This window comes from Ascaphus truei, chromosome 12 (genome assembly GCF_040206685.1).
Source record: "Ascaphus truei isolate aAscTru1 chromosome 12, aAscTru1.hap1, whole genome shotgun sequence".
In the NCBI taxonomy this organism is placed as follows: Eukaryota; Metazoa; Chordata; class Amphibia; order Anura; family Ascaphidae; genus Ascaphus; species Ascaphus truei.
In genome coordinates, this window is record NC_134494.1 from 50,128,804 (window position 1) to 50,151,424 (window position 22,621).

General features: G+C 45.3%; 1 protein-coding gene across 1 annotated transcript in view; it reads right to left on the reverse strand.

Annotated features, from left to right (window-relative positions):
- The window catches only part of TMEM86A (transmembrane protein 86A), a 29,733-nt gene extending 8,847 nt beyond the window's left edge, over positions 1–20,886 (reverse strand). Inside the window, exons 1-2 of the mRNA XM_075567671.1 lie at positions 20,688–20,886; positions 1,502–1,766 (exon numbers count right to left, since the gene is read on the reverse strand). Of these exons, the coding sequence (XP_075423786.1) occupies positions 1,502–1,766; positions 20,688–20,708 (286 nt within the window). The 5' untranslated portion in view covers positions 20,709–20,886. The remainder of the gene's footprint in view (positions 1–1,501; positions 1,767–20,687) is intronic.
- Positions 20,887–22,621: the final 1,735 nt, after the last annotated feature.

Here is a 22,621-nt window from a genome sequence, read left to right on the forward strand (position 1 = left end):
CAGACAGCATAGGCTGCTGTGTTTTTAGTTATGGAGCTCTAAAAAGTTACCTGACCGAATTAAGTTCAGCCCAGCCAGTTTAATAAAATGTAAGCAGCTTAATTACCTTAGTAGCTATCCAATAAGGTAATGATTTTTTATTAGGGGGGAGGGGGGTGTTTGATACTAGTGTGCATTAGCAGGGGGTCTCCTGAGCTGAACAAAGTTGATCTCAGCCTCGGGGACCCCCTACTTCCCGAGATACAGGCCCCGGTATGGGGTGCCGGTATCCTCTGCTTTGTTTAGATCCCACGGTCACGTGACCCACAGGATTTTAACATGGCTGGAATAACGGCATCCCATAACGGGGCCTGTATATCGGGAAGTAGGGGGTCCCCGGACCTGAAATCAATGCAGTTCAGCTCCGGAGACCCCCTGCTACATTACTGTAATGTTTAAAATTAAATAAAAACCCAGCAATCACCTGTGAGAGGCGCACAGTTAGAGTGACTGATTCAGCCTCTCTCTTACTGCACATCTTTTACATAGCCGTAAACCCCGGTAGGAGTAACACAGCAGGGACCCCTGCTGGGTTAATCCGATTTACCATTATGTCTGCAGCGGACAATCTCGGACCACCAGGCGGCAGAGTGCAGGATTTACCCAGGTAAATGATTGGATAATTGCCACTGCATCTGTATAGCCTTAATAGTGAGGCAGAGAATTTTGTGAGTACCCGGGATTTGATAGGAATCCAGGAGATGGATTTCAGCAGGAAAGACACAGGTTTAGGAAAGTGTAAAGTGATTCTAGCAGCAGCATTTGGGATAGAATGAAGGGGAGACAGGTAAGACACCGGACAGCAGAAGTTACAATAATCAAGACAGGAAAGAATGAGGGCCGTGTTAGTTTTAGCAGTAGAGGGACAGAGGAAAGGGTGTATCTTTGCAATGTTAAAGAGGAAAAAAAACTACAGGTTTTGGCTCCATTGTGAAAGCTGAATGTGAGTGAGGAGTCAAATGTGACCCCTAGGCAGCGTGCTGGTGATACTGGGTGTATGATAGTACTGCCAGCAGTAATGTAGAAAGGGGAGTAGGGCCAGGTTTGGGAGAAAGTATGAGGAGCTTCGTCTGTGACGTGTTAAGTTTGAGCCAGTGGGAGTCATCCAGGATGGTATAGCGGAGGGTCATTCAGAGACTTTGGTCTCTACAGCAGGTGTAAGGTCAGGAGTTGAAAGGTAAATTTGTGTCATCAGCATAGACATCATATTTGAACCCAAGAGATGTGATTAGGTCACCTAGAGAGAGTGTGTAAAGGACAGACCCCTGGGGTACCCCCACAAAGAGATCGACAGAGAAGGAGGAGGTGTTAGCAAACAAGACACTGAAAGTACGATGGGAGAGGTGAAAAAATCCAGGACAGAGCGCTATTAAAAGTTGAAAAGTCCTTGGATTTAATTCACAGGGGTGAAGGTCGGGGCACAATGTCCTTTTACAATGGCTAATGGCTGCACTTCACTTACCATACTCAAAGTAACCCTGTTCCTGCCAGATCAGAAAGGCATCGCCCAGTGCTGAGAATATCAGTCCTGCAAAGATTCTCTTGGCACCGCAGCGGCTCACAAGGAAATTGACTCCGTGGGCTAAGAGGAAAACCCACAGGCAGAAAATAGGCAGACACTTGATGAGAGCACTGAACCAAGACGGGCTGGAGGACGGCAACCAAAGCACAAAATAAACACAGGTGGCCTTGAAAAACGGTACCAGCTTCGGGCCCTCACACTTGACCTACGGGAAAGAAAAATAGAAATATAGTTGTTGTGATCAACAAACATAATGATACTTCAACCAAGTGAAATGAAACGGGTCTTGCATACACTGTTCAATTTTAGCAAATTAACAAATCCTTTTTGGTACTCTGCTGCATGGGCATTTGGGTCAATATTGCTCCAAATTTGGTTTGATACATCTCCCCCCTCCCCCCTAGCATTTTTTTAATGTGTATTAAATAAATATATGTTCAGTCAAATTCCACGGATGGCTGCATTCAGACATTGAAACAGTTTTGAAATGGTGCTAAGCCACAAGGCATTTATAAGTCATTCAAATGGATAAGCTGAAAAAGCCTTAACGTGATTAGTCTCATTGTCCATAAGACATTAATTATTTATGAAGAGGGATTTTTTTTGTATTTTTCACCTGTGGATTAAACACTTGTTTTGTTGTTGGATGTGACTTCTCCTTACTTACAATCTAAAGCAGGGCTCTTCAACTGGCGGCCCACAGGACAGATGTTGCCCGTGAATGACCTTGATGTTGCCCATGAATGACCTAGATGTTGCCCATGAATGACCTTGATGTTGCCCATGAATGACCTTGAAGTGGCCCTTGTACTCTCTGCTCCTAATTTCATGCTAGATTAGGCAGCTAAGTGCAGTTTTTCACACAACCTCACATGCAAGTTAAGCAAATGTAAATATACATATGGTACAGATGTTACAAAGGCTTGTAAACTGCTGGAATATAATCGTTTTTAAGTCTTTAAATGTAGGTAAAATGACATTGCAATAAGCGTGTGCTCCTTCTACTCCTACTTCTACTTTCTGATCCGCCGCCTTTGGAGAACTTGTTGATCTAAAGTATTACTTTTCTAAAGAACAAAAGGACCGATTTGAAAATAGGATACCCCGTGTTCTTTTCTTTATAGCCAAAACAATTGTAACACTGTGCGCAGAGCTCTACGCTGTTCCCTCGCTTATCAGGGACACAGTGTCTCAAATTGCAGAGCAGCATCACAGCTTTCTACTGCACATCAACCAAACGCTGGAGTCAGTGCAATATATCTTTGAACTTATCTACAGGTATTGTCATTTAAGGTAAAATAAAACGCATGTCTGTGGGGTTTAACCTTTTGATACATTTTATCTGGGTGAGATATTCTGCTGCAGAAAGCAATCGAGGTAACAGTTGTGGTGAAAGGGTTAACCCCTTGCAAGCCCGGTTGGACAGTGACAGTACAGTAACAGTAGCTAAGATTTTAACATTCCTACCATAAATATGATCACACCAGATGTACTAGGTTTTTAAACACTGTGGTTGCGCTTATAGTCCTTGCTACGGTGACGCGACGCTGACGTCACGCTGCGGCCGCTGAAAAATCAAAAGTAATTGACTGCCATCAAGCCATCGCTCCATCGCGTAGCTCCTACTATAAGCAGACGCGACGGATTCAATACATTTATTTTGACGCGACATCGTGTCGCCGGGATATAAGCGCGGCCTAAACCACCGTCTGCTACGTTGTTGACCTTTTGGGCCATATTTATTAAGTAGTGCTACTCCATAAGACAACTTCCAGTATGGCTGAGTATATGTCCCCTTCTGTGGAATAACTTAGTAATTGGCTGCAAGGTGTCTTATGGAGAAGTAATTCTTAGTAAATCTGGCCCTTAGTAGGTATTACATTGTAATCTCTAATTAAATGAAGAAGCAGCAACATAAAGCAATGCAGAGTATCTCCGCTCACTTCCAACATGTGGGATACCCAACAAGCTCGTCTGCCCTCTACTTTCTACAGATAACATCTAATACTTCACGTTTTCAGCTTGATTTGAAACCGTTCGGGACTTCTAGCTTTGTAGATAAATTCTGATGGGAGGAGTTCCAAGAAAGGGATGTCCAGTGATGGATGCAGCTTCCTGCAGTGCTGCCTACGTGCAATGAATGAGCTGTGGTAGCACTTTATCCAATGAACCAGCTTCAACCTCGCTCTTTCTCAACACTAGTATATCGGGGCGTTACTTGAAAGCTCGTATAGTAAAGCAAAGTGCTGGAGGAGGAAATGGTGGTTTCTGCTTTCTCAGCTAACAAATGAGGCTGGGAAATGTCTGGATATTGAGAAAAGGGGATTATTAAGCCTGCTGCAATATGGTAGACACAAAACCTAGAGTGAGTAGCTACACCTAGCCCCCCCCCCCCCCCCCACCCCCCACGCAACAACAAATACAGGCTTTAGCCTTGTAAATAAAGGCCTCGAAAGGATTAGTTTTCTATTTTTAGTTGCGCACACTTTTAATTATCCTTTTTTAACATGCCTTTCCCTTGTTATTCTAATACTTAACATTCCATTCCCTGTAATCGCCTTGAAATTTTTTCAGTAACATTAATTTTATTTGATTTATTTTTTTGGCATCTGCTACCAGCTGTTTAATTTTCCAGCAGCTTTTGCGTCACATATTTAACATGTCTGAACAAAAGTGTATTCTGATGAAAAATTTCAATCAAAGCAGCAATCCGCCTTCACTAATCCCGCCCATCACCCCCATGTAGAGTTGGAACAGAGGGTCCTCCAGAATACTGGATACTAACGTGTGAAGCTCACAGTATTACTTCCTGGTTTTTAAAGGAGATTTAAATGGCCGTGCACTAGGAAGACGCAACAGATGACGTTGCGGTTTCCTATTGGCCGGAGATTTGGCAGCCATTCTGTTTCCTCCGGGAGGGAGATTTAAACCCAGTAATTTCACCAGTAAGTATCGCGGGAACATGGGAACATGGGAACATGCCCTCCCCCCTCCCCCCCCCCCGGAGCTGGAAAGGTGGCGGTTCAGCTCTAGAGAGCCACCTGGTTTCCTTCCTGTAATAAAAATGAGAGTAGAACTGTTTTAATAGTGGAAATTCCCATTGACTTTTGGAGAACCTTGTGTTTTTATCTACAGTAGATAAATAGAATAAGTGTATATAATCGTATGGTTGTTTGGCCCATGGAAGCAAATGAAGCAGCCTGTATTATAAAGAAGAGAATATTAGGACTGCCAACGCATTACGAACTTTAGCTTGTACCTATACGTATATAATCTAAACCCTGTTCACTTATGTAACTATGTGTAGCCAGGTTCCCCCTCTGAGGTGTGCCCCCCTTGCTGTGTACCTCCGCGCGGTTGGGAGAGTTGCAGCCGGTTGCCGGATGCGCGTGCACGCTTGCAGGAGCTCCGTGGCAGGAGGCGTGCGGTGGGAGGTTGGTGTGCGCTGGGATGGCGATCGCGTCGCTGGGGGTGCCCGGCAGGTTAACGTCAACAAGTGCACCAACATACCGGTATATACCCGGCACTGATCGCGCCTATAAGGGTGGGTTCTTTGGGGACACTGTGGGACTAGTAACCAAGGGACTTAACATACTGTGGTACTATTGGGGACTCTGTGTGAGGCACACAGTATTCTGGACACGGTGTGGGACACGGTGGTGGGTATCATTTCGGGGAATTTAGCCCTGCGAGGCGTGGTAGTTGTGCCAGATTTTTATCTATAAGGGAGAGTGATCCTAGGACATATAATAATTGCTAATACAGAAAAGGTGTCGTTATTTTATACTGTGTGGGTGTTATTATTGTATCCTGTGAGGGGCTGCTTCCGCTCTGCTGGGATCCCTCACAGGTGGAGGCGCTGCACCAGAGTAAGTATACACCCCAGGCTTTCCGTGGCGGAGGCTCAGGCTCCTGGAGCCGACAGGTATAAGAGCAGCAATTGGTAGTGTCCTGTGTTCTAGGGGAAACAGGGCTACATATGTATTGTTTGTCACCATAACTCTGTGCCCAGGACATACCTGAAAACGAGCGGTAACTCTCAATATACTACTTCCTGATAACACATTTTATAAATAAATAAATAGGCAATTGCAAAGCTATATTCAGTTTCTCTGTTCTTTTGTGTGCAGAAAATCTGATCTCATTATTAGTGATAAGATAGGAATTTCACAGGAACATAAAAACATGTTAAATCTTCCACCGGTTTGATATATATCGCTGTATACAACGGTTGTCATTTTCACGTTACAGGACATTAAGACTCTTATTTTAGTTTCACCAGGTTCTAAGTCATTCATATCGTACTTGGAACTTAATGTGTGTTCATCTGATCTGTTTAGCTTATGATGAAGTCATTATTACTGTACGTTACACAAAATGACTAATGTGTGAATTCATTCATTGACGGCATATACAAGAGATTCATAAATAGCCTTATCACGAACCCAGGTAAAGATCGTAACACCCACCCCTGCAATATATATATATATATATATATATATATATATATATATATATATATATATATATATATAACAAGAGACAGTCCTGTCGGCGAACATTTCTCTGACTCTGGCCATAAGATGAACGATCTGATGGTGGCCATACTCAAAGGTAATCTTAGAACACAGATAGAGAGACTGTTGCATGAATACAAATTTCTGCAACTGTTCAGGACACTTAGCGGTGGCCTAAATCGAGACCGAACGTTTATGAGTCATTACTAACACGAGAACTCTCTTCCCATGAGTGCTAAAGGCCATGTCTATACATACTGCACTATATGAATGCACACACAGCGGTCCCCTACACATACAAATACTCAATGTAATTCCATCCCTATTGACCAATAGGGACCACATAGTATCTACACACACTTATAGTAATGCAACACCCTCTTACATTTCTACACCTACCCACACCACTATATACACGTCCACTCCACACACCTTTTGTAAATCGCTATATACTCTGTGGGCACTTTACAAATTTATATTTACATACACACACACATACACACTCTTACATCACTTACATTCAGGGACCATTTAACACCTCATGTCATAAAACGCATACTGCACAGGGGGAGGGATAAGCTTCAATCACAGATCACATTCCAGGATGCACTGTTTTAAAGTAAAAACCCTTTTTTGGGTCTTTATCCATTGTAACATCGCCGGAACAAGAGATCAGTGTATCCCGAAAGCTCGCACAAATAAAAGCATTTCGTTAGCCACAGAACGGTATCGTCTATTCGTTTTTGATTTTATATAATATATATATCTCCATATAGCTCCAATAACGGTGGAGGTTTTTTGTTGCATTTTTCACCCACCATAACTTAAAACATATATACTGTATATATAATTTCACTTGTGAGCACATTGACATGTATTAGACAGGTCTGCAACCCTGCCTTTCACCATTATCAGGAAAGAAGGATCCAGCGCTCCACGGTTTTCTAAATAAAGTACATTTATTGTGCCACACAACGTTTCGACCAATAGGTCTTTCTCAAGTGACTAGGCATCGAGAAAGGCCTATTGGTCGAAACGTTGTGTGCCACAATAAATTTACTTCATTTAGAAAACCGTGGAGCGCTGGATCCTTCTTTCCTGAGTACACTTTGGAAATTGCCTGGCAGGTACTTCCTTGAACCAGCAGCACCGGTAAACTGTATGTCTAATTTATCTATTTTGTGGAGTGCAGCCTAACCCCTCTTTACATTTTCACCATTATCACCCAGCATACAGTGCTTACACTGCAGCAAGGGAATCTGGGAAACGACATGCAAATGAGCACACAATGTGTCACCTTTTGCCTGAAATCCATTTAGATGGAACCCATATAAGCAAATGTTCTGCTATTCACACAGCTTTAAGCACAGCATGGGATTAGCCAGTCACATATTCCAATCGCCTAGAGTTAACTGAGGGGCTCTCAACTCTGGGTCAGTCCCTGCCACAGTCTTTGACTGAGCCTCTGATTTACGTCACCTGTGCTGAAGCTGAGATATCCTGAAAACCTGACCTTTTGGAAATGGAGTTGAGAACCCCTGAGTTAACCCTTTACTGGTGCCTATGTTCCCCTTCTTTCTTTTACCACCTGGCTCATACTTCAATGTCTTTCCATTTCGCTTCTTCAGGGATCCACACAAACAGGCTTTATAAGAATGTGGCGTGTTTTGCTCTTCGCACAGATCTGAGAACCTCACCAGCACGGTGAGCTGTGCACTTAATGGCTTGTAGCAAGGGGACAAGCAGGTAGCGCTGTAGACGCCAATTTGAAAAGTAGAGCCTAACAATGGTTGGAGATAGGCCAAGCTCCCCAAGTCTCCTCCTGACAAGTGTAACTATGCCAGGAAACTACCTTCAGATTGGAAACCGGCCACAGAAGGTGTCTGACATAGCGAACCTTTCAGGAAGTGGGAAATGTTTGTATCCAGCAAGTATCAAGGCTTGGTGGGAAGAGATGCATCCTGGCAGCCCACACTTATGACATCATATACTACGAAATTCTGGGGAAAGGGTGTGTGTGCAGAGCACGCGCATTTTAAGTGAAACTGCTTTGTCTTTTGTCACTGAAATTGTATTTGTGATGGTGATGTTTTTAATGAAAAATCTAAAACAGAATTTCAGTGACAAAACGCAAAGAAGTTTGACTTAGAACGCGCGTGCTCGGCACACACCATGTTTTAGCTATTTGCACTTCTATATTTATACTAACTGTGAATTCCTTGTGTGTGTGTTTGTCCCTATGCTGCTGCCGTGGAGGCCTCTGCGCATGCGCGCCGAGCTGCCAACACTGACGTCGCCGACGGCCTCTTTTGCCAGCAGTGACGTCACTTCTGTGATTGTACTTCCGTCACCATGAAGGCGATTTACTGCCAGGGAAATTTTCGTTTGGTAGGTGCCAGCAAAGAAGTTTCACTTCAATAAATATTTTGTTCTTTAAATTTTGTGTTTTTACGGCAACATTTCCCCAGTTTTGCAGGTGGGACACTGGCTAAGCAAAATGAAGCAGGGATAGGTTTCACCACACTTAGTTAAGTTATGGTGGGTAAAAAAAAGTGACAAAACCCTCCACAGTAAAGCTTATAGCAAATGGAAATATTACTGTATGCTCATTTGCATGTCTTAGAGAGGTCTGCAACCCCGCCTTTCACCATTACCACCCAGCACACAGCACTTCCACTGCAGCAAGGGATTCTGGGAAATGACATGCAAATGAGCACACAGTGCCACCTTTTGCTTCAAAACCATTTAACATGGTCCCCTATAAGATTAAGCTTGCTGCATGTCACAGCTTTGAGCACTGCCTGGGTTAAGATGCATAGCCAGTAAACCCACCAGCAGACAGCCGTTTCAACCTCAGTGTGGGGTTGGTAATACTGGCAGGGTATATATATATATTATTATAGTGGAAAGTGACCAGATGTCCTGGCTTAGCCGCATGTGTGACTAGCAAGATCCGATCGCTCATGCACGGTCGACTGCGCATGCGTGACTTTTCCCCCGGTTTTTGCTGGGACAGGTCTGGTCAAGCTGATTTTCGTGGTTTAATACTGTACTTCAGCAAGCGATGACTCAACTTCCATTTCATTCTGACCAGCATGAGTGCCGATTTGTATCCTTGGTAGAGGTATTAGCAAGGCAGAGGTCAAAGCCGTGATCCACTGCCAGATACTGATAATCTGATCCAGAGACAGAGGCACCGAAATCAGGACGTCTGCTGTTCTTAGGCCCAGATACAAATCTCTGTTAAGTCAGAGCTGATAATGTGACATTGCCTAAAACAGGAAATTATGTTCACTGACTTAACATGACATCCTCAAAGCTAATTACATGGCAAAACTTCATCTCATTATCATAGGCTTGATGTCCACGTTATTGTAGCATAATGTGTAAAGGATTCTGCTAGATCCACGCCTGGTTTTGCACCCTGGTCCAGGTTTTCCTGGTGCTTGCCCATCTTGGTTCCTGGCAGCCTCCTATTTAAGGCTGCCCTTCCTACCGGAAGTTGCCGAGCAAACTCACTGATCTTGTTGCAGCGCCAGCTCTGTTACTGCGTATTACCTGTTCCTGTGCCTTCGGATTCCCTGTTGTTGACCTCAGCCTGTGACCCCGACCTTGCACCTTTGCCGCCTGCCTTGACCTCAGCCTGTGACCCCGACCTTGCACCTCTGCCTTGACCTCAGCCGGTGACCCCCTCCTCTGCACCTCTGCCGCCTGCCTTGACCTCTGCCTGTGACCCCGACCTTGCACCTCTGCCGCCTGCCTTGACCTCTGCCTGTGACCCCGACCTTGCACCTCTGCCGCCTGCCTTGACCTCTGCCTGTGACCCCAACCTTGCACCTCTGCCGCCTGCCTTGACCTCTGTCTGTGACCCCGACCTTGCACCTCTGCCGCCTGCCTTGACCTCTGCCTGTGACCCCGACCTTGCACCTCTGCCGCCTGCCTTGATTCTCTGCCTGCAACTCGTCTACGCAGTGGCGGATTTCCCATTAGGCTTAGGGCGGAGAAATATGGGGGTGGCAATTTACCCACAGGCTTCGCTCTCGGGCCTGATGGGAAGTTCCTTACCTGCTGCCGCCTCCGTGTTCCTGCTGCCTCTTCCTTCCTTCTGCAGCATCAAATGATGCTGCGGCATCACACGGCGTCTCGTGGCCATGCCAACGCAACATCAAATGCCACGATGTCGTGTTGCCATGGCAATGAGACGCCATGTGACGTCGCCTTGGTGATGACACTGCGATTTCAAAGCAAACGGAGGGCGGCACCTGGTAAGTGCCATGGGGCGGCGGATCTGGAAATCTGCCACTGCGGCTACGTTAACTCTAAACAGGACTCTGTCCCCTGGCTCTCGTTGGTGAATATATATATAACCTAACTTAGCCCTTCGGATCTGCTTCCTGATCTGAGGCAAACACCGCTATATAATGTTCCTTTCTCTTCGAATAACAGGATGCTATGCCAATGTTGGTGTTACTGCTACCCAGACCCTGAAATAAGGCTTTTGGTGAAGTGAAGAGAGAAGAAATAACACCGGGAAATAATGCTATTGCATTTATATTATACCTACAGTTCCTACGCTGCAAAAGCCCTTTAATGTTCTGTATAGTAGTAACACCAAGTTTAGGTCTGACCTAACTAATCTGCATGTCATTATCACCAACGCCGTTCTAGGTAACACAATGCTCTTTACGAGAGAAAACATGACTTCACATTGTTATTGTCCTTTAAAGAGACACCGTTCGGGTTAACTTGACATTTGGTAACTTAATGGAGGTTTGAAGACATGGGGCTTAGTGTGGTGGGAGGTATTTTATTTTGCACAACTTTCCTCCTCCCTCTCCCCAAGTTTTCAATGACAAAACCTATTTAGCCTAATGCAAAACTAGAATAAACGGCCCCCTAAAAAAATCCCAATTCTTTTACGCATGGTAATGTGTTTTTTTAATCTAAGGCATTGAAAATATAATGGGCCATATTTATTAAGCAGTGTTATGCCATAAGCCACCTTCCAGCACATCTTAGTTTAATTATTGCTCACTCAAGTGGATGGTGTTTACGCTGTCATCTGGCCTAGAAGTTGGATTATTGAGTAACACTGTTTATTAATATGGCCCTTTAAGGCCCATTCAGTTGAATCGGTCTGTAAAGAGTTTACCAGCACAGTCCAGGCAAGAGAGTACATTTTAGTAGTAGAGAAACAGGAACGGTTGGATTTTGCTCACGACTAAGGAAAATAGATGTTGACCCCAACATCCTGCAAACATATCATGGATACATTTGAATAACTAATGCTATACATCCCAGTGCATAATACAGGATCATACATTTCTCTCAATAAACTGTGGCAAACGGCTACCTTTATGTAGCGCTGCCGCTTGCCCAGGCTCTTCGCGACACAGTCTTCTAGAGTTTCATTTGTAGAAAAGGGGGACAAACACGTGTACACACACAAGGGGCACTCAGCCCTCAACGGTTTATTTCTCAATTGGTGACACTAAACATTTTAAAACACTTTCACTTTAAGAACAAAAGAAATCATAAAAGGAAACATCTACTCCTGTAAGGAGTCTAACTCACATGCATATCCCTATCTGCATATCCCTGGCTGGCTAAGCCAGTTACCAACTTTAACACATAGAGATAACATTGAGTCCTTAACTGTCAGATGGGGACAGTGTCCCAATAGATCCTCAGTTGCTGCAACATGTGAGGGGCTGTCTACCCCGAACTGGATCCTGTGGAGCAGTGTCCTCCCAGCCTCCAGGCTCTAAGAGAGAGACAGCCAAACTAACTGTACTATATTTCCTGTTCCTCAATTAGGAGAGCAGTTGAGGGAAACCAGAACCCTTGTAAAGTCTGGTATGGATTTCCTATCCACCAGCCTTAGTGACTGTGAATCTGTGGGGCGGATCACATCCACACTATGTCTGCACTTTCTGCTATAAATCAGCCAGAAAGCTGCCCATTATCCTGGGACTATGTCACATATCCTCCCCCTCAGCTTACACCTTCTGGGGTGAGCGACCATGGATATATTTTACAAAAAGGCCACCACCTAACTTTTTGTACTATACTATAAGCTACCAATACTTTCAGAAGATACAAATCTTGTTATCTTATTAAGAGCCATCAACCCTGTATACCAATTTGGGGTCTTACATATATTTACAAAGAAGAGAAAATACAATATTGCAATATTAATGCACTACATACTCTAGAGGCATAATATACGATATAATTGCACTAGCGAATGATGTTATAATGCTAAGCTGTCCGTGACATAGTCCGCACGTGTAACCTAATCAGTTAGTTCCCTCACAGAATTTCGTTCCCGAAATGGATTTATTCGTTAGCCCCTTCCCCAGTAAGTGTGTTAATCTTGAATTGTGTAACTTTGTGTGTTCGTCTCATATAAGAAATAAATTACCATTTATTTTACCATCTTGTTTTGCTCAATCAAATGATCCCGGTTTTAAAAAGGTGTTGTAGAACCTGATCTCCCATGACACCCGGCTGTTACCACAGCCAGGTAACACCGTGGCAACCGGGCACTTCCCAGTCTGGAACGAAGGGGAGACTCCTCTCACAAGCCCTTCAGTAGCCACACGACTGTCAGAGGTGTCAAGGCAAGCCCCACTAGTTGTGCACTCGGGCTCCACGGAATGTGGAATCTCCTCTCTCACTGCCAGCTTTGTGGTGTCCTCCTGTCGTCCCTCCAGGGAAATATCAGCCGACATCGCAACGACTGAAGGTGTAGGAGCGGCATCGCCATCGTCTCGTTGTGTCATCCCATTCTCCTTCTGTAGACCGCAGTCGACTAGAATATGGCGGTGTGCGCACCACAAACTAGGCAGGACCATGGTGCTGAGGTGGGAATGGATATTATGCCACCTACAGCCATGAGGGCACGTCTTGAGTGTAGATTAGTCTGGATATCCGGGCCGGGGTAGGAGAGGTACGGATAGTATAAGGTACTGTTAGCCAAGTCCGGGGTTAGAGAGGGGGACATAGTCGTATTACCGTAAGCCAAAATCAGGTGCGGAGAGAGCGGGGTGGTCGTATTGCCGTAGCCAAGGTCGGCAGCGGAGTGGTCGTATTGCTGTAGCCAAGGTCGGGTGCCAGAGAGCGGGGTGGTCGTGTTGCCAAAGTCGGGTGCCAGAGATTCAGAGTGGTCGAGGAGGAAGCCGGTTCGATACACAGGGTCAGGACTGCAAAACAAGACAGGACTAGGGAGGCAGAGAGTGATGAGAACAGCAACTGGTTCTATGCTCAGCCGAAGTGCCAGCGGCACAGCTGAGCATATGTAGGTGAGAGGGTCCAATGGCAGAACAGCAGTGTGGAGGTGTGTGAATGAGTGAGGCTGTGATAGGAGACAGGTCCAGGTGAGCTCCCTAGGGTGGAGCTAAGGATTTGCGCGTGCCAGCCGTCCAGGACGTGCCTTTAAGAGGCTGGAGTGGGTGCTCGCGCGCGTGCCAGGAGCGTGACGGGCGTCGGGGGAGCCAGCGGGACCTGCAGAGGTATGAACGGGGACGAGGGCCGGGACAGGTGAGCGGGGAGCGTGCCGAGGGCGGCGTGACTCCCCAAGCCTTACAGGCGGAGGTGGCTGCGGATCCCCGGGCAGCCTAACAAGGGAGGCGACTGCATCGCTTGATTCTCCGCTGCCTTGGACAGAGTTCACCAGTGACACTACGGTATGGTACGGTGCGGATAAGGCCACAGATATAGAATACCATCCTGGTAGCAACAACGCGAGGTAGTTCAGCGTACTTACGCACTGTGGTCATCAGTCCCGCATAGAACTGCTCAACAGGGTGAGTGTTAACGTCACCCTGGGCTGCATGTGAGTCCTCATTAGCAACAACATGCAACTCCCCTATCGAAATTAGCAAGAGCAGGGTGTGGTTCCACATCTCCTATTTCAGAGGACTGTCATTGGATAGTCCAGGGAGGGCGTGGCTATCCTTTTGCATCCATGCACTCTTGCATTCTGGGCAGGATTCACAGTTCCTTGGACTCCAACAATCTTGTCTGTACCGGGAAGTATGGGCCCACTATAATTCTGCGAACTTCTCTGGCCCTCAGCCCAGTTAACACAGTTAACCCCTTAAGGCCCTAGTAATCCCAAAGAGGGGTTACAAATAGTTTGAAGGTTAGAGAGCTGTGACGCAGGGAGGCAAGAATGGAGAAGGTTGCAGTAGTCCAAACGGTACAGTACATTTTAGTAGTAGAGAAACCGAGGAAAGGTTGGATTTTAGCAATGTTATGTAGAAAGGATCGGCAAGATCTAGAAATAGCATTAGGTGAGGGGAGAATGAACGAAGAGTCAAATATGACCCCTCACCAGGATTAGAGAAGTCGATGGATTGTAATGTTACTGACTGGGATGAAAAAAGGACTTAATAGAATAAATGTAAACATGTAGAGTATAAAGTAACTAAACACTAGAAACTTTTATGGAAAAAATCCATAAAACTAGGGCCCCAGGAGACCCTCCTCAGCTCCCTCACCCCGACGGGACAAGGGGAATCACTACAACTCCACTAAGGGAGGGAAGACACACACACAATTTGGTGGAGTGTCAGCTTTTATACCCAGGGGAGGGGCTTGTAACCCTGCCCCATAACAGGGCAGGTCTAGGTACTGACAGGCATCACACCATCTGCATGTGACCCAATCAGTACCCTCCCCAGTTATAACACTCCAAACTGCCGGTAGGCCTGCCCCTGGATATGGCAATATTGTAGATAGGCCCTGTGCAGGAGTTTAACCCCAACACTGCCTGTTCCTATCGGGACTTATAGTGTTGAGGCCAGTGGAACGGCAATAGCCAGGGGCACTAGGTACACATGTATTATCCATTCTATAAATGGATCAAAAATGTAACTTCCATTTACTTAATGTTATTCTTCTAGATTGTTATGCAATCAACTTTGTCCATCTAAAATTAGCATGAGTGAAATGGCTGATTTGGGAATCAACGTCAATAAAAAGGAAGACCATTTTATTCGCAATAGATGAGACTTTCTGGTCATCATAATATCATGGTGCAACTCGCATGGCCTTCGGTTGCTGCTAGCAAAATTCCATTCTAAGCTAGCACCCTTGTAGGGAGGTATTACTCAGAACAAACTAATCTGTGAAGAGCATCAGAGAGGGATAATACTTTAAAGTAGCTCTACTAGATACAGCACACGCTGTACAGGAATATCACTTCACTCTTACATAGTGCGAAATGGAAAAGGCAGCGTTGATCTTCGTAAATTCATGTAGGCACACTGGGTCCTCGCCTCTAAGAGCTCACACGCTAATTTTAAGGTGGCAGGGGCACAGAGAGACGAGCCCAAGGTCCCAACTCATCAGCAGTTACGCTGGAATTGAGCCCAAAAGCTGCTGTATTTAAAACCAACACTGTAACCATTAAACCATACCAGTCTATTAAATCTGGCACAGTTAGGTTACGATGGTAAAGAAAAGAGGAAAAAACCCTGGACCGTACAAAGTGCAGAAATGATACTGTCATGGGAGAGGGGGTTTGGCCCGGTATTAAAGGAGTTACACTCCATTTGGCCACCCCCTGCTCTCACCTGGGAGGCGAGGGGTTAACTGGAATGATGTCCAGTACTGTAGTTATGCCCCTGCTTCAGCACCAACTGTGTATCCCCCTGTGAATATGTAGTGTTCCCATTCCAGTGGTGTCTGTACCAACACATACACTGGGATCTATGCGGGAGGGAAAGGGTTAATGTTAATTCTGTGTTTATGGCCCTTTGTCCCTTTTCCCGCCTTTGAAGGCTCCATTTTGCAGTTTCTCCATAGGTCGCCATTGGGGCTCAATACAATCCTATGGAGATTCCGGCGATTTGGGCACATTTCCGTAGAAGACCTGCAGGTGGCGCTCGAGAGGAGCAGCGATTCCCCATTGAAAGTGAATAGAGTAATGCATTTCAATGGGGATTCCTGCACGCCGACCTCCGGAGACGAGCTGGCAGCCTGCCAGACCGCAAAACCGCAAGAGCGGCAACATTGTCAAAAAAGAGCTTTGATCGCGCAATTGGCGTGGGAACTTTTGTTCTAGGGCACCCACAAATAAAATTCCTTTTGCCCCTAGATGTTAGGAACCCCCTCACTTGACCCCAACAGGGTCCGACAATTAATGGCGACGAGAAAGGGTCACGCCGGCCAGGAGGGTCCTACCATTGACCGTAATGGCGGACAAAGCCGCGTGGCTTTCAAACACTAAGTGTGTGTGTCCCATGTACTTCAATGGTAGCGGAGGTCTCATTGAATCCTATGGCGGCGCCGGCCCATGCATTTCCTATGGAGGCGCCGGCCCTATTGATTTTAATGGAGGGAAGCCGCGCGGAAAAAAAGGCTGTCAGAATGAGCAGAAACCTGGAGCCCATAACTCCGGTTCTGTTCAACCTGGAAGGCTGAGATTCGGTCACCATGTAGTCCTAGTTCCGGCAGGATTGCATGGCAAATAGCGACCCTCTCGAGGCAACAGAACAGAGTCAGGGTAATGGTAAAGTTTAGGTTTCTGCTATTGACTTGCATGGCAGAAAAAAGCCACTTTTGTAATGTGCTTTAAACTGTATTTTTGTATCTTCGGTTCTGGAGGTCGTGGAAGGCTGATATTTGGCCACTATGGCAAGGGTCCTCCGGCATGAGGACCTGGCAAATTTCAGCACGCTCAGACCCACAGAACTGATTATTTTAATATGTGTAGATATTAAAGAATGTATTGTATTTTGGGTTCAGGTTAAACGCCCGGGGAGACTAGAGCCCATATGGTATGTTAATGCTCAGGGGGGAGACAAGTGGTCTACAATAAACCCCCTGATCAAAGGCTCCCCCACCCTGCTTGTGTATGCTAGCACAAAGGAAAGCAGGACGTGGGTACTTTATGATAAGTGTTGTGTTTCACACCTTAAGACAAAAGTTTTCCTGTCCCAAGCAGACTTTCAGGCGCCGGTCTTGTGGGAGGGGGGCTAGGGAAATGAGCCCCTGATTAGAATAATGTCCACCCCTGTGGGCAGGTATGACCTTTCCTCTCAAGTGAGGTGGCAAGGGGATCATTGGGTGGAGGTAATTGATGTCCAATGCCTGACACACTCTGTGAACGTATAGGGCTGAAATCCCATATAAACCAGAGTAAACCCGTTACCCATTGTCTTTCATGATGTCTTCATTTGAACCTGTATTGCTGAATGAATTGCCAATCCTGTACCTGATTGCTTCATTGTCCAACCCTTAAGTAAGTGTCTATTTCTTGTCTGTTATTTGTATCATCTTGTGTGTTCACCTTCTTTAAGGAATAAACTATATTTATTATATCTAAGTCGTGTTCAATTCAACCCAGATATTTTGGTGTATATTATACCCTGTCACAAGCTACCGTGACAGATACAATACCCAGGAGTGTATCTGCTTGTTCCACGGGTCTCCTATCTTTGACGTACTTTGTACGGTGGAAGGTTTTTAGCAACTACTACCAGCTTTATAATGCAGAATTAGTGACCAATCAGAAACGGATAAGTCCCAAATGATGAAACAGCTGTCTGAGTGGGTCTACCAAGTCTTACTCTTCATTGTCACCAGCGTAGCTTTAAAACTGTTTAAGACCGCACAAAAAAAATCGCTAGACAATCAACATCATAGGTAGGAAGATAGAAGTGACATGCCCACTGGACCTCACTACCCAGAATCGGTGAATGGAGCAAGTTTGGGGACCTGTGGATGACATGAACTTTGTATCGCTTGTATGCTAAGATCAAAATGATGGATCAGTATAGTCCTATAGTTTAAAGTCCCATCCATAGGCGCGTGGAAAGAGTGCTGAGTTGTGTGCTGAAGACCCCTTCTGGATTTCACCTTGGGATGCCGAGCCCACTTTCTTTTCTTTTACACTTGGCAAAAGCGTCACTTGACGTACATATCTTTCCATGGCTGCTATAAGTTCAATGTCATCTGCACAAACCAAAGCAAGTTTCCAATTGTGTGATCAAGTGGATAATCTGATTTATGAGGAGAGGCTAGCTAAATTTAGATTTGTTTACGTTAGAAAAGAGGCGTGTAAGAGGGGATATGATATAACTATATACAAATATATTCGGGGACAGTACAGGGAGCTTTCAAAATAACTATTCATCGCACGGACAGCAATAAGGACTCAGGCCACCCCTTAAGGTTGGAGGAAAGGAGATTTCACCAGCAACAAAGGAAAGGGTTCTTTACAGTAAGGGCAGTTACAGTGTGGGATTCATTACCCATGGAGACTAATGGCAGATACAATAGATATCTTCAAAAACAAAAGGTTGGACATAGATTTAGAAAAGGAAAGGTATACAGCGATATACCAAATAAGTAAACATGGGAAAGATGTTGATCCAGAGAGAAATCTGATTATTTGGAGTCAGGAAGGAATTTCTTTTCCCCTTATGGGATATCATTAGATGATATGTGTCACTGGGGTTTTTTGTTTGCCTTCCTCTAGATCAATATACAGCAAGAACGGATATAGGATAAAGTATCAGTCGTCTAAATTTAGCATAGTGCATGAGTGTTTTTAGAGTTTTTAAACGTTAGTGTGTTTGCCCTTTTTTTGGCTTATATGCCCAATTAATAAACATTTTTGCAACCGGCCCCTTTTTTTGATTTTTTCATATTTTGGCAGTGCTCTACTCCTTTGCTACGTTTTTAAATTTAGCATAGGTTGAACTTGATGGACGTATGTCTTTTTCAACCTCATCTAACTTTGTAAGTCCTGAGATGAACCCTTAGCTGAGCTCGGGACATTTCTCCTAGCCCCTCTCCATGTCCTGGATAACCCCAACACTGGGTGAAAATGACACTGTAGCCTCCCACTAAACACAATGTAAACGTAGTACTGCTCTGGCCATTTAGAAACATAACACAATAAATAAAAAAAACAATGCAACCGCCCAAAGGTTCCAGAGATATTTGTAGCTTTTTGTGTTGGTGTTTGACATAAAAACAGCTACAAATACGGCCTTGGTGTCACCAAAAGAAATTTACAATGTCACATCTGCCAATGATGTGTTTTATTTCTGTTAGCTGCTGGAGCTAGGGTGATCCCCACTGGACCCACAATAAGTGAGATCTTGTCTAAAATTGGGGTTTCATTGTGACGTGTTTGGGAGTACGTTTTCTAGGTTTGTTTTATTTGATGTTCCCTGCACAGCAGCAATCTTTTTATTATGACCACTGGTCCTCATCTCTTAAAACCCTGTTTTGTGCCATTTTCCATCCTGGAGATACCAGTCCCCCAAAAACAGACCCCCAGGAGTGAAACAGAATAGATGAAATTGCCATAGAAAACAGTATTAGCAACTCCTTCATTTCTAGGACTCTTTTAATTAAGTGTTGAGGGTGGATCCTTATATTGTATTTAATTGTATGTATATAGTGTCATCCATGTACACAGCCAGGGGCGGATTGGAGACCAATATCGGCCCAGGTGACATCTGTTTGCCCTCCTCCCACGACGTGGCGTTGTGAAGTTGCGCGGTCATGGTGACGCACTGCAATATGATGTTGCTTTGTGACGGCTCGCCATGACGCTGCAGGAGGAGATGCCGCTCCAGTGAGACACACTTGCAGAAGCCACACGCCCTCCCTCCGCTATGAGTTTAATTCTCCGCTATCAGTTTAATTGTTGTGAGGAAGAGCGCGGGGCCTCTGTAACCACCATCAAGCCCCCAAGCTGGCAGCGGCCCATGGACCTATATGCCCAGTGGGCATTTGCCCTGTTTCCCGATTGTACATTAATATAAAGCAGGCTCCCAATGCATACCGGGTGACTTGCTTTTAAGGATAGGGCTAACGAATACCGTCTGTGAATGCCAGTGCCACTGTGACTAACTGGCAATGGTCCTATATTATTAGACCCCTTTCTCAAGAATTAACTCATTTGCTGCCAGAGGGGCTAACAACATACCCAGCAGCGATTAGGTTAATAGTCCCATTGCCAATGGTTTTATGACTTGGTCCCTCTTACGCATCAATGGTTTGATATCACTGGTAATTTCACTGCCAAGACCAAATCCCTAATGTTAGGCCAGATGCCCTAAATCTCACTTATTGCGGGTCCAGCTGGGACTTTGCCAGTGCTGCACCAAAACAAAGGTGCTGTTTTACAGTGGGGATTGAGAGATCTGCCAACACACACACACACACACACACACACACACACACACACACACACACACACACACACACACACACACACAAAATCAACAAGAGTCACGTGCCCTGTGTTGTCAGATAACCCCCCTCGATCTAGCAGGGTCTTTAACACACAATCGGGGGACACAACTGTCACCGCAGCAAAAAATGACCTGATCGCATTACAACACATGTACACAGGGGGTATCTCCTTGTTAAAGATCGCAATCGTCTTTACTGTATACAAAGAATACACATCTTACAGCGATGTGACCCTAATACCCCAAAAAACATGATTGTGACCAGCTCGCCCACTGACCCGCTCAGCACCTGCAAAGATAAATATGCCACAGGGTTATTACCCCCCCCCCCCTTATGTGTCATCACCCTATTTACACCCCAGTAAAAAGGAATAGTTTAAAACTCACCACAGTGACCGGCGACACCATGTCTGCTCCGGAGGATTTAATCCCACGGGCAGGAGAGCGGATCCCCTCTCCCGTGCGATCCCTCACCCCGCGCCCGGGCAGATCCGCGCCCCCAGGTGATCAGAATGTAATGTATCTCTTTCTCCCCCTGATCACCGCCGATTGTTATTGTACTGCATTCTTTTTTAGAATGCGGTGACGTCGGGGAGGGGCGGGGCTCACTGGCAGTGGAGGGGGCGGGGCTTGCAGGCTGCTCTCTAGCTTCAGGTCAGCCAGCTGCAGGTCCCATGGAAATTAACCCTTTCATGGATGTCAAAGGCCCAGCTATTGGTGGTATTGCTGGTGTATCAGCAAGCTCATGGTTCAGGGGCAGGCACTTAGGGACTTATTCCCAGGGACACAATCCTTTTTGCTTAGTCCTTATAAATAGTCAGCGTTTTAAGCAGCAGCCCCATGGATATAATGATGATTATAATTTTTTTATGTATGTGTCTTTGTTTATATAGCGCCATTAGTGTACATAGCGCTTCACAGCAGCAATACACGTAACAATCATATAAATAACAATACAAATAACAGATCATGGGAATAAGTGCTTCAGACATAAAAGTAAAATTTCGGAAGAGGAGTCCCTGCCCCGAGGAGCTTACAGTCTAATTGGTAGGTAGGGAGAACGTACAGAGACAGTAGGAGGGCATTCAGGTAAGTGCGTCTGCAGGGGGCCAAGCTTTATGTATCCTGTATCGTATTATCCACGGTGCTATTCATATGCTTCTTTAAGCAAGTGTGTCTTAAGGTGGGTCTTAAAGGTGGATAGAGAGGGTGCGAGGGGAAGGGCATTCCAGAGGTGTGGGGCAGTCAGTGAGAAAGGTTTGGGTGGAGAGGGCTTTAGATACAAAGGGGGTAGAGAGAAGATATCCTTGAGCAGAGCGCAAGAGTCGGGATGGTGTATAGCGAGATGTATGTATATATGTATGTATGTCTTTATTTATATAGCGCCATTAATGTACATAGCGCATCACAGCAGTAATACACGCGACAATCATATAAATAACAAATAATACAAATAACACATAAAGGGGAGAAGCGCTTCAGACATAAAAGTAACATTTAGGAAAAGGAGTCCTAATGTACCTGAAGCAGCGTCCCCCCGCAGCTGATCCAGGGACCCCCGGCTCTTCATATATAGTTAGTTTTTTGTACCGGTGTTTGACCCCCCTAAAAAACCTGAAGAATATGACCTTGGGTCCCCGATAGAAAGAAGACATGTTGTGATGTCACTTCTGCCAGTGATGCCATAGCTTTCTATTAGCTGCCAGAGGTGGGTGGTTCCCGCTGCCATACTGTGTCCACTGAGCATGTATTTTTGCCCACTGGATGAACCCATATATCTCAAGAAATGGGGGTTGGGGAAACATGGCTCGTCTCAGGGAGACCCCTCGGGTTCCGTTGATTCTTAGGTGTTGGTGTCTCCTCTCCCTCCTGAGCAATTCAAAATGGCTGCCAAACGACGGGCCAGTAGAAAGCCGCAGTTGATGACGTTGCGACTTCCTATTGGATGGCCACGGGCGCCATCTTTGTAAATCCGGGAAGTGTGTCAGCACCGTAAACTAAGAATTGTTTTTGCCCAATAATTGCACCACTTTTGCCCTGATTTATATACCCCTTTCAGGCCTATATACTAAGATTAAATTATTCTGCGTCAAAATTTCAGTGCGGAAAAAGTAATACCTACCTTCAAAAAATGAGCGTCGTACGTATGAAGACGCATAATTTGTTGTTTTCATTATTTTTGACGTGTCAAAATCCAATTGATATTATTTAAATTCAAATAGAATTATGTTTTTTTTTTTATTTTTTACAACTGATATTACTAAATATAAATTGTAGCACCTGTTCCCTCGCCCTCAGTGAGATCATCCGTCTACCTGGTG